This window comes from Aedes aegypti, chromosome 2 (genome assembly GCF_002204515.2).
Source record: "Aedes aegypti strain LVP_AGWG chromosome 2, AaegL5.0 Primary Assembly, whole genome shotgun sequence".
NCBI classification, from domain to species: domain Eukaryota; kingdom Metazoa; phylum Arthropoda; class Insecta; order Diptera; family Culicidae; genus Aedes; species Aedes aegypti.
In genome coordinates, this window is record NC_035108.1 from 159171812 (window position 1) to 159194813 (window position 23002).

The window sequence follows — 23002 nt, forward strand, 5'->3', positions numbered from 1 at the left end:
GTGTTTATTAGTGGAGAATGAAACGATCTGGGAGTCACCTTTGGTCGGTGATGCGATCCATGGATAAGGAGGAAAAATACGGTTTATACTTAAAGCTAGTTTTTAGTTTTGTCTCAAAAAGTTTTTGGTAGAAGATTTGAAATAAATGTCAACATCTGTAGTGTCGAACCATTCAAAAGAAGTTTTTATTAATGGCGAAAAGATAAAAATATATGCGTATATTTTAAATTATATGAAACAGGAATAATGCCGACACTTCTAGTGAAGAACCATACATAGTTTGTTTGAAAATTTCATAAAAGTATTACTGAACATTTATGCCTCAAGAAGAAAAGTCTTTGGTACAAGTTTCAAAATAAACGTCGACATTCATAATGTCGAACAATTCAAAAAATATTTTAAGTAATGTCAAAAAGTTTCTATGTGTATTAGAATTGTATAAAACAGGCATAATGCCGACACTTGTAGTGACGAACCACAGTGCCGGATTTGGGCTTCGGGGGGCCCGGGTCGATCTCATTAAGGGGGCCCTTTTATACAAATTTCAACACGTTTTGGGACTCCACAAACCTACGTATTGAGTTTGAGTTTTGAACGAGATGGTCAGTCCAACGATATGAGGGGCCCAAATGGTTAGTGGTGTAAAAGACATTTTCGATTGTGAGATATATACTTTGAAAAATTCAACTGTTTTCAAATTTTACGTACGATTTTTAAAATATAAAAATTCGTAGAAGAGTGGCTCGTTCTTTGGCTTCTATATAATTTTTATGGAGTGAAAAGTTCCAAAGCTCCTTTTGATTCTATTCTCTACAAGTTTCCAGTTTGACTCTGGTTGGAAAACAATTACAGTACTGGCAAGAATAAAGTCAACAAGGATTAATTTTAATTAAAAAAAACGGTCAAGTTTGGAGACCTGTTTCTAGCAAACCGATTGGCCTTAAAATTTGAACTGCATGTTGCAAATAACTTCAAATTAGATCTGCGAAAATATCATCAAATTCTATGCAAAAGTGACTAAGTTCTTAAAATTCGCCCATTTTGACAAAAATGTTCAAATTTTTAAAATAAGATATTTTGAAAACAAACAATTTACGATAAGTATAATCTTCTACAAAGTTTTGCATTTCATCGAAGTGAACAAATTTGCAGAAACATGTCTTCTTCCAAATATTTACATTTTAAAAATACTTCAAAATACTTTTGGCATTTTTTAAAAGTACTTTTTAATGCCTTGATTAATTTCCCTTAAATGTAATTCAAATTTCAGGTCAATCGGTTCGTTAGAAGCTGTCATACAGTTCCCTAAACTTGAACATTTTGTATGAAATTTGGCCTTTTTTTGTAGGAATTTCCCTTACACTTCAAGTGTCTGATAGAATTGCAAATATATTCAAATGTTAAAGTTCTGATTGGAACCCAATAAACTCTTGGAATCTAGCAATGCATTACAGGTTAAGCCGTATTTTTTAAAGATCCTGCAAAACCGTTAAGCGCATTTTAATACCAATATTTTTTAAAAACTAAGTAGAGAAGAATTTTGAATATTTTGGTTTAACATTAATGTTTTCGTGTAATATATTGAAGGATTATCATTGAACAAACTATACTGGGCGATTCAGCTATTTGATGGAGAAAATAATTGAATCAAATATTGGAAAGTTAACTTAAACGTTCAAATTATATGTTCAAATGACTAAATAGAAAACATTGAAAGGTACTTTTAAATGTTTTTTGTTCTGAATTATGATTCCTCGGGGGGCCCCCTTAATCGGGGGGCCCGGGGCATTTGCCCCCTTCGCACCCCCCCAAATCCGGGCCTGACGAACCATACAAAGTTTGATTGAATATTACAAAAAAGTAACGTTTACATGAAAAAATTTGTTATCATAAGCATGAAACGAGCTCACCAGTTGGTAATCCATCCTCGACTTAACACGAATATATTTTCGCACTCACACAGCGCGAACAGCAAAACTTCTCGGCGCCTCGAAAACGAACCGTCTTACTTGGGCTTTCCAAAACACGCGAACCGAAAACCAAACTCCCGGCGTCCCGAAAACGAAGCGTCTTGTTTGGGCTTTCCAAAACACTGCCCAGCAAAACCCGCGAACTAAAAACCAAACTCCCGGCGTCCCTGAAACGAAGCGTCTTGCTTGGGCTTTCCAAAACACTGCCCAGCAAAACCCGCGAACCGAAAACCAAACTCCCGGTGTCCCGAAAACGAAGCGTCTTGTTTGGGCTTTCCAAAACACTGCCCAGCAAAACCCGCGAACTAAAAACCAAACTCCCGGCGTCCCTGAAACGAAGCGTCTTGTTTGGGCTTTCCAAAACACTGCCCACCAAAACCCACGAACCGAAAACCGAACTCTCGGCGTCCCGAAAACGAAGCGTCTTGTTTGGGCTTTCCAAAACACTCGTAAAAATGCGTTTGGCAACATAGGTTATAAGCTTCCGGATTTTTTGTTAGTGGTTAAATTTGTTGTGAAATCACGTGTATCACAAGAATGAAGGGTTGAAATGATTATGTCAATGCAAAATAGTTCAATAATTAATTGATTATGACCTAATTTTTGGGTTGAAAAATTGAAATTTGGACGTAAACAAACATTTTCAGTGACATTTCTCGCCTTCTTCCCCAGCGACCTCTATGATGGTGGTGCATTATATTTGCCTATTCGAAAGCTTAAGGTTTCCGACGCTGAGAAATCATACAGAATGATTTATTTTATATGCTCTATGCTAAGTTATACTTCACTAAGGCCTTAAGTGTCCGTAATATGAATCAAACGGTATCTTAAACATTTAACAAATTTGTATAAACTGTGTAAGAAACATTTCAATGCGTTGAGATTCCACAGTCGATCAATCCAAGAATGCGTCGGTCGCTATGGACCTATGCACGTGTTCACTATTTGACGTTTTAGCGGTGCCGTGTTATTTATGTGACCATGGAAACCAATGAATTCGGCACCGCTCAAACGTCAAATTAGTGAACTCGTGCATCGGTCCATAATAACGTTCATCAAATTTGTTATTTATAAACAAACAAAATATCAATTTCAAAAACGAGTTGAACGTAAAACTTACAAATAAAATCGATTTGAAAATAAATACTGATTTTGCATGAAAATCTCAGTGCTCAGACACAACAGGAAAACGAGTGACCGTAGATTTGACAGAGCTTTGAAGAAAAAGATTGGAGAGATGTTACTGACGCTGATGAAGATGGTAGAATGAGCCAGGAGTTCTGCTCTCTCCTGGTTCTGTTCGTCCTGTTCAAATAAGTTTTTGTTACAACTAGAAGATATCATTTGATGGAAGAATGTGGTGTGTCTCAGCCAAATTGAAAGCAACGTGCATCGATTCCTATCATTTGCCACCAAATTAGGCTTCAGGCTGTAAAGGCACTAGCATTTGACTGTTTTATTTTTAGGACCATATGAATTTTATTCCATTTTAAAACCCTGGGATCACTTTTATGATCGTCAAAAACTATCCGAAGCAAGATCCAGACAAGGTCCCAACAATCTAAATGCCGAAAGCAATCAAACGACAGACATATCAAACCATTCAATATGAATAAGATAAGAGAGCAGATGGTTGATCTTTGGGGAAGATTCTGGGAATTGTGAAGAAATCAATCACGAGGTCATCAACAAAACTAAATTCTCGATTGACACAAATCGTTAACAACATTTTGAACTTGTAAAAATTATTTTTTGAGTACTCTGACAGTTTTGTTGGGTAGGTAGCTAGATTATTAATTCTCACTTTTCATCCCCTAAAAACAGAAAAGGAATATTTCATTTGAAATATTTCTTTATTGTTATCTCAGTTAAGTGAATACCCCTACTTATATTTGTTTGCTTATACGTGGAAAAAAAGTAATTTCCATAATATTTGTGAATATAATTCAGACTTATAAGAGAACATATTGTAACACTCGAAGAGATAAAAAAAAATCGTTGTTGTAAAAAGTAAGGATGACACACTTGCCCCAAACTCCGCTATACCTAAGGCTTGAGAATTAAAGTAGGGGAAACTGGGTAAGCTTTATCTTCGGGGAGCCTTGATCCCGCCCTATTTAATCTATTTACTCGAAATCTAAAATAGTTTTATTCCAAGTAATTTTATGTGTCTTTACAAAAAATATGTCTGAGCTGGAAATTCAACAGATGTAACAACGATTAATATTTGAGAAACAGTTTGCTTGTGTAAACTCAAAAAAAAATTAACAAAGATCCTTTGATCCTCTCTGATAAATCTTAGCAACTCTGCGTAAACGTTACATATATAAACAACTTGAATGGTTGACTAATAAACATCAAATAGATTTTTTTTTTTTCATACTCTAGATATATTTTTATTCAGTTTGCTTTGATTAAACATACTTTTGTTCCTTCAACTAATATACAGGCATTATATCTGTTGTGCAATAAATTGTATTTGAAAACATCTAACTTTTATGTTATTTCTGGTGTTAAAATGTATAACAAATAATTTATTCACTTGTTTACAGTGCAAATAACAAACAAGTGGGATCAAGCCTCCCCTATTTCATAAAACAAGAAAACTTTAATCAATCTTACATTTTCGAATATGCGTATTTCATTTGACGTTAAGTTAATATAACAACAAAATGATATGTTTTTCCAATTCAAGTGTCACCAAACTTTTTTCAACGTTTTTTTATACATGCCAATGGATAAAAGAAATTTCGAAAACCTCAACAGAATTTTACAATCATCCTGATATATATTTACTGAACGACCTGCGCAGATATTTCATCACAATTTGAATTCTCTGCATAATTACAACCGCGTTGAGAAAATGTGGTCAAGGCTCACCTGTCTCTCCTATGTTTATTGCACGAATTGAGAAGCACATATAATATAGGAATTGAAATTCATGCTAAGGAATAATCTAGAATCTTATATTAATTCAAAATTATGCTCAAATCAGTAGTTAATCGTTCAAGTTAAAAAAAATATAGGAGAAGATAAAAAGTTACAAACAAAAATTGTTGGAAAAATTATTACTCAGGATGCACACAAACTAATTCATTTCAAATTCCTTTTCATGTGGATCATATTTTCATCCGTCAATCAGAACGAAATGATGCATTGAAAAAAAAACAACATAACCGCCCACAGAACACAGCTTTTCCAAACATATCTCACTCATAAATACATTCTTGTTTCCGTAGAAACTAGTTGGAAAATCGAAACTCTCATAAAAGAGAGAAAAAAAAACCTCTATAAGTACTGTGTTTCCGAAATGATTTTTACCGCATATCCAGGCCAACGCCAGGCGCTAGCAAAAGCCGATAACGAAACCGACGATGCAATGAATCGAAATTTCCATGGATAAAAATTCCTGGGACGAGGCTTAGACGGAAAAAAATCCGATATTCCACAGCTCGGTTCGTGGTGGCAGAAAAACAAATGGGAAAAAAATACTACGCATTCCACCAATTCCCATAATTTGTTGAGCCTAAAACTGGCGGAAACTACTTTATTAAGGGTCCTTCAGAAATACCATCCTGTCCTGGAAATAACTCCCCCTCATCTTGCACACCCCGCGCTGAATTAAGCTTATTCGTAATAGGAAAAAAGTTTCTTTTGAACGTTCCATTCATTGGTTGCATCGGTTGAATGTTTAACAAAGGGAATTAGTAGTTGGATAATTTTCATAAATTATAAAAAAGTCATTGGTGAAACGGCTATCAATCAAAATCTTAGTAAGTTGGAGACCAATTTCAAAACTGAATGTATAATGAATAACACAGCGTAACAAAAATGACATTTTTGCGTATCTCAACTTAAACTGGGTATGTATCTCTAGTACATTTGGGATTGCTTAATCTTATGCCGTTCTCAGAAATGTTCCAGAACATCTCAATTTTTAGCTACAGGTTACCAAAGTTGTATAAACACTGGTTTTATTGATGTTGACCTAAAATTTAAAATATGATTTATCATATGTTTTGTGATTTAATCCACAAATTTCATATCAGATATAATTTGGTTGAAATTTCACGATCAAATTTAGATTAAATCGATTTTCAACATGATTGCAGCCTCCATACAAAATTCTTCGTTTCTCCTATATGGCAACATACAATACTTTTCTAAAACACCAAAATATATTTTTTTGAGCATCGATAGTATTATAAAGCATTGTGCACTTTGCGATTATTGAGTGGTGTATGGGTAACGCGCCTTATCTAGTGAACATCATTTTGTCCATTTGATCCAATTGCAAAGTATGTGTAATGTTTAGTTTTCCGGTAGTTATTAAAACTTCTACTTGGTTAGCCGTAAACCATGAATCATAATTAAAAATCATGAACAATTTTCAAAACAAAGCATTTTGAAAAACATGTAGGTAGGTAATTATTCAAAAATTTAAAAATGTTGTGATTGGCATAACATTATTTTTAAAATTTAAACACTTCAATAAATTTGGAAAATTAAAAAAAAAAACAACTAAACAGCTCGAAGATTTATTATCAAAAAAAACGTAACATAATTTCAATAAATTAATTCTAAATTTCCTAAAATACAAAGTCAAGATATAACCTTACTTAACAGTTTAATTCAACCGATGCAGCCATCATATGACGGTTAAAAAACAAAGCTTTACTTCTATCTTGATCGATGTTTTGTCTCTGCTTTCCTGTGATAAATGCGAGTCTAATGTGTGTTTCCACCACCCACTTTTCTATCCCCTAAACCACGTCAACAGCTAATTCTTTCCAATACATATCTATCGAATCAGTGCCAGGATAATTCTGGAACTGATGCTGATTTTGTTTTTAAATCATTCCTCCCATATCGTATTAACCTATAAATATATAACTACTCTCGACGGCACCGAATGTTATGAGCAGCTTTCGCAGAATCCCACCCAGTACACACTCACACCCACCATATATGCACCAGTATGAATATTATATATGGCATTTTTTTCGGTTGATTTTAGTTTCGATTTCAGTTTGAAATCATAATCCACAGCCCAGCCTGTATTGGAGTTCGATATCGGAAAAACATCCTTTTTCCTTCAGCCCCAACAAAAATCGTCAACTTACCTTCTACATCCCTTCCCTTGTCTTTCCTGTAATATTTTCCAATAATTTGTGATTTCAGTTTGGCTTTTTTTATTTTGAAACTCAATTCGGCGCATAAATCAGAAAGGTGGCAAAATTTTGGGTGATTGCCTGTCGCAACTGAAAAACGAACCGGAGTCGTAGACCCACAGCGTGGTGTGCATAATGCGTAATCAATCTGTTTTATCCACTTATTTTTAGAGCGCTATAGCTATAGCAACTGAATGATACGTTTGCCCCCTACCCAGCACCGGCTTTGTGAACACCTCTGTAATAATAACGCCTTACAGCTAATCAACAACAATCCAAATTTTATTTGTTCCCCGTTCTTTGCCAGCTTGCCGCTTATATTGTGATAATGAGTACCTTTTATTGGTTTTGCACTAAATAACACAGCATATCAACAACATATGATTGAATTTTAAAATTCAGTTCACCGTACAGCGGGATAAAATTGATCATTTTGACCCCTCTTAGGTATTCTTCGTTGAAACTTTTGCAAAACATGCATATAATTTTTAAATCTTCTATTTCTGAGCTTATGATACCATGGTTTTTACGCCAATTTTCAAAAATCTTGATTCGTATGATTATGAATGACTTCAAAAAATTCTCATGTCCTGCATAGATTTCCAATGATCTAAAAAAATAAATCAGGGAGTTGATATTCATACTTATAATGGAATCTTCGAAAATGATATTTCCATAAAAACGTTATCTGTGAAATAAACGAAAAACAATGAATTATGCAAATGCAGATTTCCCTTAGCAAATATATAACTTCTAGCCATATTCCGAATATAGAGTAAGGAGGAGCGAATGATTCATTTTGACTTTTGATAAAATAAAATTTAATTTTATGAATGGCGAATAAGTGCTGTTCAAGTAAGGGCTAGGTAGGTCATTTTCTCGTGGGACGTTACGAGTTTAAGATGTAAAACAGAATACTAATCCTGACCGACATTTCTGTAATCATTTTGGAAAGGAAATTTTACTACTCGCTTGTTACATTTTATGTCTTGTTGTAAAGGACAGGTCTCTGTTTGTTTTGCTGCTAAGAATGATCATGAAATAAGCAAATAAATAAACATACAAAGGTATCGACCATGATAATTACATTCAATTTGTTTATCGGCATATCGGTCTATTTTGCTCGAAATAATAGGGAGCATGGAGAGGAACGCAATGAATACTAGATGGATAGGCACCGTAAGGGAGCGAGAGAAATTGGATTAGGGGAATACGGGGTAAGCAGGTAAGAGGCGGGCGCTAAGTAATTAAATTAATATGTTAAAATCAAGGTGGTGTTAAGGGGTGAAAAAAAATTTGAACTTATTTTTCGATCAACTTTTAGTATGCCAATGAATGAACAAAAGACAGCCCTGCCATTCTCCCGTTGTGTATTTCAAAAGCCAATAGGATTGACAACGATTCTATGACAGATTTCTGAGATAATCATGAATATGTGTAATTTTTGACGGAAATGCAAAATGGGGTTTTAGGGAATTTGAGTTTTGTAAATAAATTGAATTGAATAATCTCCATCATCTCCAATCTAAATTTTGCCAACAACTAAATTTTATCCTTATGGCTAAAAACTTTTACGTTTTTATTCAATTTCATAGGTTTTGTTCAATCAAAAGGTGATACATCAAGCCTATTATATCAATATTATTCAAGTTCGTACTGCTGCAAACGCAAACCGTTTTATTTTAACGCTAAATCCTTCATACTTATTAATCCATTTTAGAAACCCTCAATACTTCATACATTTGTGTTGAAACTTATATGCATTAGGATCATAACCGATATATTTAACGAATCTTAGTAGCTGTGCAGAGCAACCTCATGAATAACCTGTCATATTTAAGGATAATTTCAACAAGCTTTTAGTTTTAACAGGAAAAATGGCCAATTCGCCTTTTAAATAAAGTACTGCACTAAACAACGTATTTGGTCGAAAAATTCTTTACAAAAAGTGTTCCAGTAGGGCACAGAGATTTAACATACAGCACAATCCGATTGATGCCCGACATCACTAAGCACATAGCCACGAAGCCTTAAATGTTTTCGAGAAGAGCACATTGTTTACCTATGTAGTGCTTAAAAGAATCAATGGCTTCAAAATCATTTCCAAATAAAATAATCATTCCTATTTGTGAACAATGTATCGATGTGATCTAATGAATTCGAATCTAGAAAAAAGTACCGTTTTGATTCATATTACACACTCTGCTTTGTATGGGAAACATTTCCCACGAAATGTTTCAATTTTTGCCGTTCAAAAATTCCCACTTTCGAGGCTCTTTTTAATGAACATTTTTCATAAATATCTATGAAAATTTGTAAAACCTAACTACCTTAGACGTTTCTTGAGTGGTTTGACAATTTCAATCGATGTTTTGGCTTTTCTATACATAATTTACTTGAACTGTCCGGAATTCGAATCAAATTGTCCGGAATATGAGGCAAAAGGAAGAAGGCGTCCGGAATAGGAATCATTGAAATTCTACAAATTTCTATTCATTTACAATTATTCATATTGCAGAATCAAAATCTTCATTTGCCATTTGAAAATTGAGTGTTTTGGAGGCTCGATAACGCGAAAAAATCATACAGAATGATTTATTTTATATGCCTTTTGAAGAGTTATACTTCACTAAGCCTTAAGTGTCCGTAATATGAATCAAAACGGTATAAAGATTAATCCTATACCGTTTTGATTCATATAACGGACAGCTCCAAATTCCGGACACTCTCATTTGTATAGGAAACATTTCACACGAAATGTTTCAATTTTCGCCGTCCAAAAGTTCTCATTTTCGAGGCTCGTTTTATTAGGTTTTTTCCATAAATATCATTGCAAATCTATAATGCCCAACTACCTTAGACGTCTCTTAAGTGGTTGAACGATTTCAATTGATGATTTGACTGTTCCATTAATGATTATCATGAGCTGTCCGTAATTCGAATCAAAGCGTCCGGAATATGAGGCAAAAGTGAGGGAGCGTCCGGAATAAGAATCATGAAAAGGCCACACGTTTTGATTTATTTAAAATTATTCAAGTTACGGACGTGTATTTTTTACCCACTATCCGAAAGTTAAGGGCTTCCGACGCTCGATAACGCTAAAAAATCATACAGAATGCTTGTTTTAATTATGAATCGTGGTTTACGGCCAACCAGCCGAGTGGAAGTTTAACAACTACCGAAAAGCTAAACATTACATATAATTTGCAATTGGATTAGATGGACAAATTGATGTGAAGATTTACGAAAAAGTTACACGTCTTCTCAGTGAGAATCGAACTCACGACTCCCCGATCTCTAGTTGGGGCGCGTTAACCACTACGCCATGAGAGGACTCATGAACGCAGAAGTTAACCTGAATTCGATTTCAGCTCAATAATCACGTGGTCCTCTTTCGCAAAGTACACCTCTTTCGGAAGAATTAGATGCCCATCCAAACACAACGCTTTCTATATATATCCAATGCCTAGCCCGAGAGCGCATTGTTTTTTTTTTTAGGTATAGGAATAGCACACTACACTAGCCAGCAACTGCGCTGGCTGAGGTTTCTATTGTGTGGGCTTCCAATGGGTCGCGACGTTCTCAAACGACCGGTTACGGAACATGAGTCCGTTGCTCGATAAATACTTGTTTTAATTATGAATCGTGGTTTACGGCCAACCAGCCGAGTGGAAGTTTAACAACTACCGAAAAGCTAAACATTACATATAATTTGCAATTGGATTAGATGGACAAATTGATGTGAAGATTTACGAAAAAGTTACACGTCTTCTCAGTGAGAATCGAACTCACGACTCCCCGATCTCTAGTTGGGGCGCGTTAACCACTACGCCATGAGAGGACTCATGAACGCAGAAGTTAACCTGAATTCGATTTCAGCTCAATAATCACGTGGTCCTCTTTCGCAGCGCAGTTGCTGGCTAGTGTAGTGTGCTATTCCTATACCTAAAAAAAAACAATGCGCTCTCGGGCTAGGCATTGGATATATATAGAAAGCGTTGTGTTTGGATGGGCATCTAATTCTTCCGAAAGAGGTGCACTTTGCGAAAGAGGACCACGTGATTATTGAGCTGAAATCGAATTCAGGTTAACTTCTGCGTTCATGAGTCCTCTCATGGCGTAGTGGTTAACGCGCCCCAACTAGAGATCGGGGAGTCGTGAGTTCGATTCTCACTGAGAAGACGTGTAACTTTTTCGTAAATCTTCACATCAATTTGTCCATCTAATCCAATTGCAAATTATATGTAATGTTTAGCTTTTCGGTAGTTGTTAAACTTCCACTCGGCTGGTTGGCCGTAAACCACGATTCATAATTAAAACAAGTATTTATCGAGCAACGGACTCATGTTCCGTAACCGGTCGTTTGAGAACGTCGCGACCCATTGGAAGCCCACACAATAGAAACCTCAGCCAGCGCAGTTGCTGGCTAGTGTAGTGTGCTATTCCTATACCTAAAAAAAAAACAATGCGCTCTCGGGCTAGGCATTGGATATATATAGAAAGCGTTGTGTTTGGATGGGCATCTAATTCTTCCGAAAGAGGTGCACTTTGCGAAAGAGGACCACGTGATTATTGAGCTGAAATCGAATTCAGGTTAACTTCTGCGTTCATGAGTCCTCTCATGGCGTAGTGGTTAACGCGCCCCAACTAGAGATCGGGGAGTCGTGAGTTCGATTCTCACTGAGAAGACGTGTAACTTTTTCGTAAATCTTCACATCAATTTGTCCATCTAATCCAATTGCAAATTATATGTAATGTTTAGCTTTTCGGTAGTTGTTAAACTTCCACTCGGCTGGTTGGCCGTAAACCACGATTCATAATTAAAACAAGTATTTATCGAGCAACGGACTCATGTTCCGTAACCGGTCGTTTGAGAACGTCGCGACCCATTGGAAGCCCACACAATAGAAACCTCAGCCAGCGCAGTTGCTGGCTAGTGTAGTGTGCTATTCCTATACCTAAAAAAAAAAACAATGCGCTCTCGGGCTAGGCATTGGATATATATAGAAAGCGTTGTGTTTGGATGGGCATCTAATTCTTCCGAAAGAGGTGCACTTTGCGAAAGAGGACCACGTGATTATTGAGCTGAAATCGAATTCAGGTTAACTTCTGCGTTCATGAGTCCTCTCATGGCGTAGTGGTTAACGCGCCCCAACTAGAGATCGGGGAGTCGTGAGTTCGATTCTCACTGAGAAGACGTGTAACTTTTTCGTAAATCTTCACATCAATTTGTCCATCTAATCCAATTGCAAATTATATGTAATGTTTAGCTTTTCGGTAGTTGTCATACAGAATGATTTATTTTGTATGGTCCAAGCTGGCTTATACTTCACTGAGGCCTTAAGTGTCCGTAATATGAATCAAAACGGTACTGAAATTAATATGTTTTTATCAATATTTTTCTACTAGTTTGTCCAAATTTTGGGATTAGTATTTTTATGATATTCAGTGACTAATAAAAGAGACCTCTAAATCTTTAGAATGCAGTTTTGCTTCATGAAACGAGCGAAAAGTATATTACAATATATTACGGCATAAATCAAATAAGTTTAGTAACTTAGAAAAAGTGGAATGGATGATCCCTTAACAGCAGGATTTCCTCCAGGGATTCCATCAAAAGTTCCTTCAGAGATTCCAACTGGAATTCCTCCAGAGATCATCAGGAGTTCCTCAAGAGATTACATCAGGAGTTCCTCAAGTAATTCCATCAGGATTTCTTCTAGGGAAATCATAAAGAGTTACTCTAGGGATTCTATCAGGAGTTCCATCAGGAACTCCTCCAGAGATTTCATTAGGAGCTCCTGTAGGCATTATATCACGAGATTCCATCGGAAGTTCCTTCAAAGATTCCACCTGGAATTCCTCCAGAGATTATAGCAGAAATTCCTCAAAGAAATGCATTAGAATTTTCATTAGGAGTTCCTCCAGATGTTCCACCAGGAATTCCTTCAGACATCTACTCAGGAATTCCTCTTGAAAATTTCCACCAGGAACTCCTCCAGAGAATTCATCAGAAGTTCTTCTAGGGATTACATCAGGAGTTCCTCCAGCGATTTCATTAGCAGTTCTTTTAGATATTCCACCTGGGATTCCTCCGGGAATTCTATCAAAAGTTTATCTAGGGTTTCCATCAGGAGTTCCCCTAAGTCTTTCCACAGAAGTACTTCTAAGGATTTCATCAGGAGTTCCTCAAGGATTCAATTAGGAATTCCTTCAGAGTTCCTCCAGGGATTACATCAGAAGTTCCTCCAGGGATTCCATGAGGAGTTCCTTCAGAGGTTCCACCTGGAATTCCCACAATGTTTTATTTTTCGAAGTTCCTCTATTCCATCAGGAGGTACTCTAGAGATTTCTTTAAAATAAATTCCTGGGTTTCTATAAGGAGAACTTCAAAAGATTCCATCTGATGTTATTGTAAGGATTCCATCAGAAACTCCTTCAGAGATTCCACCTGGAATTCCTCCTGAGGATTTCACCAGGAGTTTCACTATTGATTCCATCAAGAGTTCCGGGAGAGATTACACCTGGAATTCATCCAGAAATTCTATCACGAGTTTCTCTAGGGATCAAATAAGGAGTTCCTCCAATGATTCCATCAGGAGTTCCTTCAGGCATATCTTTAGGAATTGCTCCAAGGATTCCATCGGGAGTTCATTTAGGGATTCAATCAGAACTTCCTATAGGAATTCTATCAGGAGTTCCTTTAAGGCTTCCATCAGAGCTCTTCTGGGGATTTCATCAGACGTTCCTCCAGGGAATCCATCAGGAGTCCTTCATAGATTCCAACTGGAATTCCTTCAGAGGTTATATCAGGAGTTTCTCACGAGATTACATCAGGAGTTCCTCGAGGAATTCTTTCAGAATTTCTTCTAGGGAAAATGAAAAGAGTTCCTCTAGGGAATCTATCAGGAGTTCCATCAGGAGCTCCTGTAAGGATTACATATGAAGATTCCATCAAAAGTTCCTTCAAAGATTCCACCTGGAATTTCTCCAGGGATTATATCAGAACTTGCTCAAGGAAATGCATCAGAATTTATTTTAGGGATTTCATAAGGAGTTCCTCCAAATATTCCATCAGGAATTCATTCAGGCATCTAATCAGGAATTCCTCTAGAAAACTCCTGGAACTCCTCCAGAGATTACATCAGAAGTTCTTCTAGAAATTACATCAGGAGTTCTTCTGGAGATTTCATCAGGAGTTCTTCTAGGAATTTCTTCAGAAGTTCCTCCAGGGATTTCATTACCAGTATCTTTAGATGTTTCGCCTGGAATTCATCCAGGGATTCTATCAAAAGTTTCTCCAGAAATTTCCTCAAAGGATTCCATCAGGAGCTCCTATTGTGATTCAATTAGAAATTTCTTCAGGCATTCCATCAGGAGTTTCTTCATGGATTCCATTGGGAGTTTCTCCGGGGATTCCAATAAGAGTTCTTCTAGGGATCCAGGAGTTCTTTTAGGGATTTCATCAGGAGTTCCTTTAGGGCTTCCTTCCGAGTTCTTCTGGGGATTTCATCAGGAGTTCCTCCAGGGACTCCATCAAGAGTTCCTTCGGAAATTCCAACTGGAATTCCTCCTGAGATTTTATCAGGAGTTCCACAAGAGATCACATTAGGAGTCCCTGAAGGAATTCCATTAAGATTTCTTCTAGGGATTCTATCAGGAGCTCCATCAGGAACTCCTCCAGGGATTTCATCAGGAGCTCCTGTAGGGATTACTTCATTGCCCATAACTGCAAAACAGTCACATTCGACATTTTTGACAAATTGGAGTTTATACCATGGATAGTCATCAAATGACAAATACTTTCGATCAACTTACTGATTGGTTGATTGATTGACTGATTGATTGATGATTAAGTTGATCGAAAGTATTTGTCATTTGATGACTCTCCATGGTATTAACTCCAATTTGTCAAATATGTCGAATGTGACTGTTTTGCCGTTATGGGCAGTTCTGAAGTTCCTCTAAAGATTCCATCTGAAGTTCCTTCAGGTATTCCACCTGGAATCCCTCCAGAGATTATATCAGGAGTTCCTCATGGAAATGCATCATAATTTCTTTTAGAAATTTCATAATGCGTTCCTCCAGATATTCCATCAGGAATTCCTTCAGGCATCTAATCAGGAATTCCTCTAGAAAATTCAATAGGAGTTCCTATATGGATTCCATAAGGCGTTCCTCCACCAGGAACTCCTCCAGAGAATTCATCAGAAGTTCTTCTAGGTATTACATCAGGAGTTCTTCTGGAGATTTCATCAGGAGTTCCTCCAGGGATTTTATTGTCAGTTCCTTTAGATATTCCACCTCGAATGCCTCCAAGAATTCTATCAAAAGTTTGTGTAAGGATTCCATCAGGAATTACCCTAAGTTTTCCCACAGAAGTATTTCTAGGGATTTCATCAGGAGTCCCTCAAGAATTTAATTAGGGATTCCTTCAGAGATTCCAATAGGAGTTCCTCCAGAGATTCCTTCAGGAGTTCCTCCAAAAACTCCACCTGGAATTCCTACGGGGGTTCTTTCAAATGCTACCATTTGAAGTTATTTTAAGGATTTCATCAGGAATTCCTTCAGAGATTCCACCTAGAATTCCTCCTGAGGATTCTATCAGGAGTTCCACTAGAGCTTCCATCAGGAGTTCCTGGAGAGAATACACCTGGAATTCATCCAGGGGTTCTATAAGGACTATCTCTAGGGATTATCATCAGGAGTTCTTCTATGGATTTCATTAGGAGTTTCTGCAGGGATTCCATCAGAATTTCTTCGGTGGATCCCATTATGAATACTTCCAAGATTTCATTATGAAATTCTCCTGGGATTGACCATTTTCTGGTATTCCATCAGAAGTTCTGTCAGGAATTTTTCTAAAGGTTTCTTCAGAAATTCCTATATTGTAATTGTGGGTTTCATCATTTTAATCACAACGGATTACTCCCGGAAGTCATTAGGGACTTCTATCATAATTTTCTTCCAGGAGTTTCTCAATGGAACTCTTCAAGGGATTCCTCCGGGAATTCTTCAGAGTAGTTCTCCCGAAATTAATCAAGTGATGCCTCCCAAAATTCATCAAGGAATTAATCGTGGCCGTACGATTAGTGTTACCAAGCGTTTAGCCGCATCGAGTCAAGAAGTGTGGGTTCGATTCCCGCTGCAGTCCGGAAAACTTTTCGTCAGGAACATATTTCAACTGTGCCATGGGGTGTTGCATTCTAGTCCGTTGTCTAGTGTGGTGCTTCTTTCAAAAGGTAAATCTTCCAAATTAGCATGCCAGTGTTTTAAAAAAATCGGAATTTCACCCATAATATCTCCAAGAACTCTCAAGCGTTATAAGAAATTCCTCCAGGGATTTTACCATAAATTTATTATAAAGATTTCACTATCGGAATTCCTCAAGAGATTCCTTCCGGAATTTTTCAAGGGATTCCTCGTGAGATTCATCAAAAGATTCTTCCCGAAATTCCATAAAGAATTTCTCAAGGGATTTGCCCAAAATTTCCTATAGAGATTCCATCAGTAATTTCTTCAGAGACTTCATCGATTTCTCTAATTATTTCACTAGTAATTTTTCGAGAGAGGAGTTTTCCAAGGAATTTCATCAGGAATACTTCCGGGTTGACACTGGGAATATCACCAGAGTTTCGCCAGAATTTCCACCAGTAAAATCTACCAGAGTATCATCAGAGGATCTACCAGAAAATATTTCAAAGGTTTTACTAGGATTTATCTTCTTAGAATTTATTCAGGGTTATCAAAAATTCCTTCAAGGAAGTAATCAAAAAATTTCCAAAAAATCCGCAAGTTTTTTTTTATACATTTCCGCGATAAAATCTATCTGAAATCACGTGAAGGACTGAACTTAAAATTTGTCCTTTCTCTACTCTAGGTATTCCATCAGCTTTAACAAGATTCCAAAAGATTATTCATCCAAGGATTACACTGATATTTACTCATAGGAATAAACAAAGTATGAATGTCTACAGGTTGAATCCCTAAAGTAACCTGGAAGATTTTTTTTTTTTTTAATGCAAGGAGCCATTTTTTAGATATTCTTGGGGGAATCACCAAAGAAATCACTGGAGAAATTCCTAGAAAATTTCCTGGCGAAATTCCTAAATATATCCCTGGAAAAAATGGTTCCTAAAAGGTTCTCTGAGGTATTTTTTGGTGGATTGCTAGGAAAAATTCCTACAAGAAATGTAGGAAGAATCTTGTTTATCGTGCATTAAAACAGGAAACATCTTACCGGAAAATATTGAAAATTTCGGACCATGCGGAACTGATTCCCGAGGACCCGAAAAGTTACTAGTTTTGCTACTAAAACTTCATGGTTCTGTAATACGGATTGTCCAGCGGCTATTGCAGTCCCCAAAATGGGCCAAAATAATCAATAATCCTTTTGACCAATGCTCTAAACATTCGACATTTTTCGCGACGTTCGTATCGCTTCCATGATCAGCAGCCAAACGATTTCTCTGCACTCATTCGCTATTGTCACCTCTCACACACAGCATGAGCGGTACAATAAACATCGAGAAACAAATAAACCGTAAAATGAATGTCGTCTGACACGATGACATTTTCATCAATCATGAATAAATATATTCAAAAGTCAGAAATGTGCGATCATAGACAACTAGAATAGTATAATCCTGCTTGTTATGTCGAATGTGACACACATACAAAAACGATAGTAACAAACCGTTTTCTGGTGACGCCATTGACATTTTCTTTTCAAACGTCAATTTGATTGCTCATGTTGTGAATACTAAAGGCAAAGGCTGTCGAATGTGAACAAAAACGTGTTGACCACCGTGATTACTAACAACACGCTTGTGACAAAAGACATTCTAACATTACAAATCATAAAGGTTTTGGTGCCTTTTCAATTTGGCAGTTCACATGAATAGGGTAGAAGCACTATTATATCATACTCATTGAGCAATTCTCGCTGAAACCAGGCCGCCATCGGCACGCATCGTTAGAATTCCAATTTTATGTCACTGATCGCTAGTATATGCTAAAATTAGAGGGTGGTTTTCTCGAATTAGTGGACCTCTCGTACGCCAGCTAGCTAAACAGTATGCGAAAAAGCCCATTTTTGATATATCTTAGGTATTTTCTCACGTGATATGCCTCATATTTCCCGTGGAACACATAGCAAACTTTGTGGCATCATATAGAGAAAGGTATATCCTTCAATCTGAGGTCACCATCTGAAAGCTGAGAAAAAACTGAGTAACATAGGCTGCAAAAACTAGATGAAAAATTTTCTAATTCATATTCTACGATTTTGACGTATATGACGAGTGAAATCAAAGTAAACATATGTTTTGTACAAGAAAGAAACAAGTTTTCAATCGCTAGAATTTATTTGAGTCGAGTGAAGAATAAGAGCATTAATTTAAGTGAAAAAAACTGACGGTCATCTTGGATTTTGACGCCATCTTGATTTGAAGTAATAGAATGAGTTGAGAGTGACATAAAATTGGAATTTTATTGCCACCGGCACCTTGGTTTCAGCGAGCAGAACATTACACTACTCTTATTTTTTTTTAAGTTCTATTTTGAAAGTTTTAGCGCCAATTTGCAAAACAATTACCTAAAACTGTCATGTTATGTCCAATTGATGAGTTAACTCTTTCCGAAGTTCTTACATTACCGTTCGGTACCTAGCAAAAGATTAACCTTCACGGCTTTTATGAAGCAATTTATTGACGCTTACCTACCTTTCCCAGCTAAAAATCACTTACAATTATAATCACATCCGTAGGTCCTACTAATTCTACCCTATAAATAATTATCCAATTTATAAGATGTTCCAGAGCCCGACTGCAAATATAATTCGACACAAAACTACTAGCTAGCTACTTGTGAACCTTCTGCATTAAATGCCGCCACTGCTAAACCCGCCCTAAACTTTACTTTGAGTATCAAATTAACCGTATTGTACACGCTTTCTGGCCTGAACTGAATTTCAAAGTAAATAAAGCACCCCACTCCCAATATTGCCCACCTAATAAGAGCCTTATGTCTCCCATGCACCGCTTTTTAGTTTCGAGTCCTGAAATGTGTTTGATGTGGCTATTATGACGTATCATCGAAGGCTTATCGCCATAACAGCACCCCAATAGGAAAATGTGTTATTGAACAGAAAAAAATACTTACTTTTTAGCCACAGACGCTTAGAACTGTATCAAAAACTAATAAAACAAACTTTTCTCCCCACAAAAATCTGATTTTTCCTAGATAATCATCGGGATATGTCATAATTCGCCAAAACATAAGCAGCGAAAGTTTTACCTTTCTCTGTCGCACATCCCCTCGCCGATCGAACCTCAATCCTTGTGCAAAAACTTCAACCGAATTTTCAACAACTTTGTCATCTAATAGGAATCATTTTTCTTTTTTCCCTGCCATTCTCTTCCGTCTTCTTTTTGTACGACTCGACTGCCTGTTTGCCAATCTGCCCGGAAAACGCTAAAACAGTTCCACCTCGCTGGATTGTTGAACCGATCGACGTGAGTGTGGAACGAAACCGCCACATTATGCTGCACTGCCAAGCACAGGGAGTCCCCACTCCGACCATCCAGTGGAAGAAAGCAACAGGTGGGTCCCCAAACTTGGTCTGCCCGATGCCTTAGAATTCGAAGATATCCTATTGAGAAGATCTTAGTTCCGTTTATCGATAGTAAGCTAAAAATTTATTGTTTTAAGGAATTTTCAGTCTTCTCAATTTATAATCTTCACTGGCATACCAAAGCGACCAAATCAAGATAAATCACGTACGCGGAGAGCTGTGACACTAGACACTGCCTAGACCTACCTTGCGTATAAGTCGAAGATAAACGATAAGAAAATTTCATTGCTTTTCTTTGTCATTGACTTGATGTATTATCAACAGGAAGCAAATCGGGCGACTATGAAGAGGTTAGGGAAAGAGCCTACACGAAGCTACTTACGAACGGCTCTCTACTGCTACAACACGTCAAAGAGGATCGAGAGGGATTCTACCTCTGTCAGGCTCACAATGGAATTGGAACTGGAATTGGGAAGGTCATTCAGTTGAAAGTGAACTGTGAGTAGTCTCATTGAGTACTTGTGATAGTATTTATTTACCTTCAATTTATGTTTTCAGCATCACCCTATTTCTCGGGACAATCCAAAATGGTAACGGTGAAGAAGGGAGATACAGCAATCATGCAGTGCGAAGTTAAAGGTGACAAACCAATCAACGTGGTTTGGCTACGCAACGGAAAAGTTGAACTGAATCCATCCAACAACTATCGCGTATCGATTAAGCAAGATGCCACACCTGAAGGCATCCATGCTGAAGTGCAAATATCCAGCGTAGAGAGTAGCGACAGTGGCGCCTATTTCTGTCAGGCTAGTAACCTCTATGGACGTGATCAACAGTTGGTGCAACTGCAGGTTCAGGAACCGCCGCAACCACCTTCTTCTTTAGAAACAACAATGATCTCTAGCCGATCAGTGAATCTGAAGTGGCATCCACGGGGTGGAGACGCTGCCGAAGTAACCAAATATATTGTGGAGTACCGAGAAATTGATCGCCAGTGGATGTACATGGAACTTGACCCACCGAAATACGCAGCAAGTATCGAAAACTTGAAACCTGCCACCAACTACGTATTCAGAGTTATAGCTGAAGGACCAGCTGGTCGGAGTGCTCCAAGTCAAGAACTATTCATTAAAACCGAACCTCAAAGACCAGCAGGAGCACCTCTAAATCTCTCAGCTAGACCAATCTCCTCAACGGAAATTCTTGTCAACTGGATGCCACCTACCTACGAGCTTAGACACGGTGAAATTCAAGGCTACAGTATTGGATTCCGTTCGATGCACACTAATTCCAACAGCTATAACTACACCTCTGTATCAGGCGATGGCGAGGATGGCACTGGAGAGCTGCTTTTAGGGAACCTTGCCAAATACACTCGTTACACAATAGTAGCCTCAGCATTCAATCAAGTTGGATCTGGACCCCAATCAGAACCCGTAACCGCGCAAACCATGGAGGATGTACCTAGCAAACCTCCTGAAGACATACGGTGCTCATCGACAAGCTCTACTTCAATCAAAGTGTCTTGGCAGCCACCACCCCAACAGCATATGAATGGTCTACTGCAAGGATACACCGTATACTACGAATCCGTTTCCGAGGAATCCATCAGCAACGGAGATATGGAAACACGCAAGACAAGTTCCCTCATAGCATCTCTCACCAGCTTACGAAAATTCTCAAACTACAGTGTCCAAGTACTCGCTTATACTCGTATGGGCGATGGGGTCATTTCACCCCCAGTATTCTGCCAAACCGAGGAAGACGCCCCAGAAGCACCATCCGATATCAAAATAGCTATCAGCTCGCCATCTTCCTTATACGTATCATGGCTGCCGCCTAACGAGCCTAACGGAATCATCACACGGTACAATCTCTACATGCGCGCTGTTAACGGGCGCGAAGAAATTAGCAATGACAAACGTAATCTACTGCCCCATCAGCACTATTTTGAAGCAAAGCAGCTTCAAGGCCACACCGAGTACCAGTTCTGGGTATCGGCTTCAACTAGCATCGGAGAAGGCAAAAGCACTAGGGTAGTCTCGCAAATGACTTCCGGTCGAATACCAGCGAAAATTGTCTCCTTCGGAGGCTTGACAATCAGACCTTGGAAAACGTCGGCTTCGCTCAATTGTATGGCAGTGGGACAGCCAAGGCGAGAGTGGTTCAAAGGAGACGTCCTGCTCCGATCGGGCTCTCATCATAACATCCAAATTCTAGATTCAGGAGAAATCATAATCACTATGCTACAATCTGCCGATACCGGAAACTACACCTGTCAGGTGGATAATGGAATCGGAACCGACCGACTGACGCACAATTTGCTAGTTCAAGTTCCTCCTGGACCGCCGGTCCTGTACGTAACCAGTGCTACCTCCAGCAGCATTCTACTACATTGGAAAATCGGATCAACTGGAAATGCGCCAATCACTGCGTTCTCATTACACTACCGAAGAGTACACGGAAACCTAGAAGAACTACAAATTTCTCGGCATGGGCAAAGCCACGAGCTCAAAGGTCTGTTCTGCGGAACAACCTATCAAATTTATTTGGTAGCGCACAACAAAATCGGATCGTCACCCGCCAGTACTACGCTGAATCTACGAACTCAGGGACAAGCCCCCGGTATCCCGACGGCAGCAGCGCTGGTGGCTCCAAATTCTACGTCAGTTGTTCTGCGGTTGAACGCATGGCCCGACAATGGTTGTCCCATCCTGTACTTCGTGGTGCAGTATCGGTCAATGGCGAACAGTTTGGACGATGAGTGGCACCTGGCGTCCAATGCGCTCAAAATGCAACGCAGATATACCGTAGCCGGTCTGCTGCCGTCCACGCTCTACCAGCTGAAGGTCGAGGCTCATAATGTGGCTGGTTCGACCACTGCCGAGTACAACTTTGTGACGCTCACCAAAGATGGAGGTTAGTATTTTTCCAATCAAAAAAAGTTTTGGAATTGTTAAGGCCCAAACGCAATGATAGTGGCAACGGAAACGGGAAGCAGAACTGGTTCACCAGCATAAATCACATCATCTCGATTGAGCTGTCAACTAATGAAAGTGAACCAACACTGAATCAACAAGCATCTTGTAATTCATACTGGCGAACCGGTTCCGCTTTCCGTTGCCGTTTCACTATTACTGCGTTTGGGCCTTCACACATGGTTTTTCCTCGACAGAAATTTTTTAAGTTTATCGAAAGTCAACTTTCTGCGATCTATATGACAGGCGACTGAAGAATATCTGGAATTACACTTTGTTTGCGGCAATTATAATAACCTATGTGAAATA

General features: G+C 38.1%; 1 protein-coding gene across 8 annotated transcripts in view; it reads left to right on the forward strand.

Moving 5' to 3' along the window:
* Window positions 1–23002, forward strand: part of LOC5577895 (Down syndrome cell adhesion molecule-like protein Dscam2) — a 574667-nt gene that overhangs the window by 533438 nt on the left and 18227 nt on the right. For all 8 annotated transcript variants that reach the window (XM_021842939.1, XM_021842944.1, XM_021842942.1 and 5 more), the window contains exons 12-14: window positions 19625–19744; window positions 20040–20213; window positions 20274–22634. In XM_021842939.1, coding sequence (XP_021698631.1) covers window positions 19625–19744; window positions 20040–20213; window positions 20274–22634 — 2655 coding nt within the window. The remainder of the gene's footprint in view (window positions 1–19624; window positions 19745–20039; window positions 20214–20273; window positions 22635–23002) is intronic.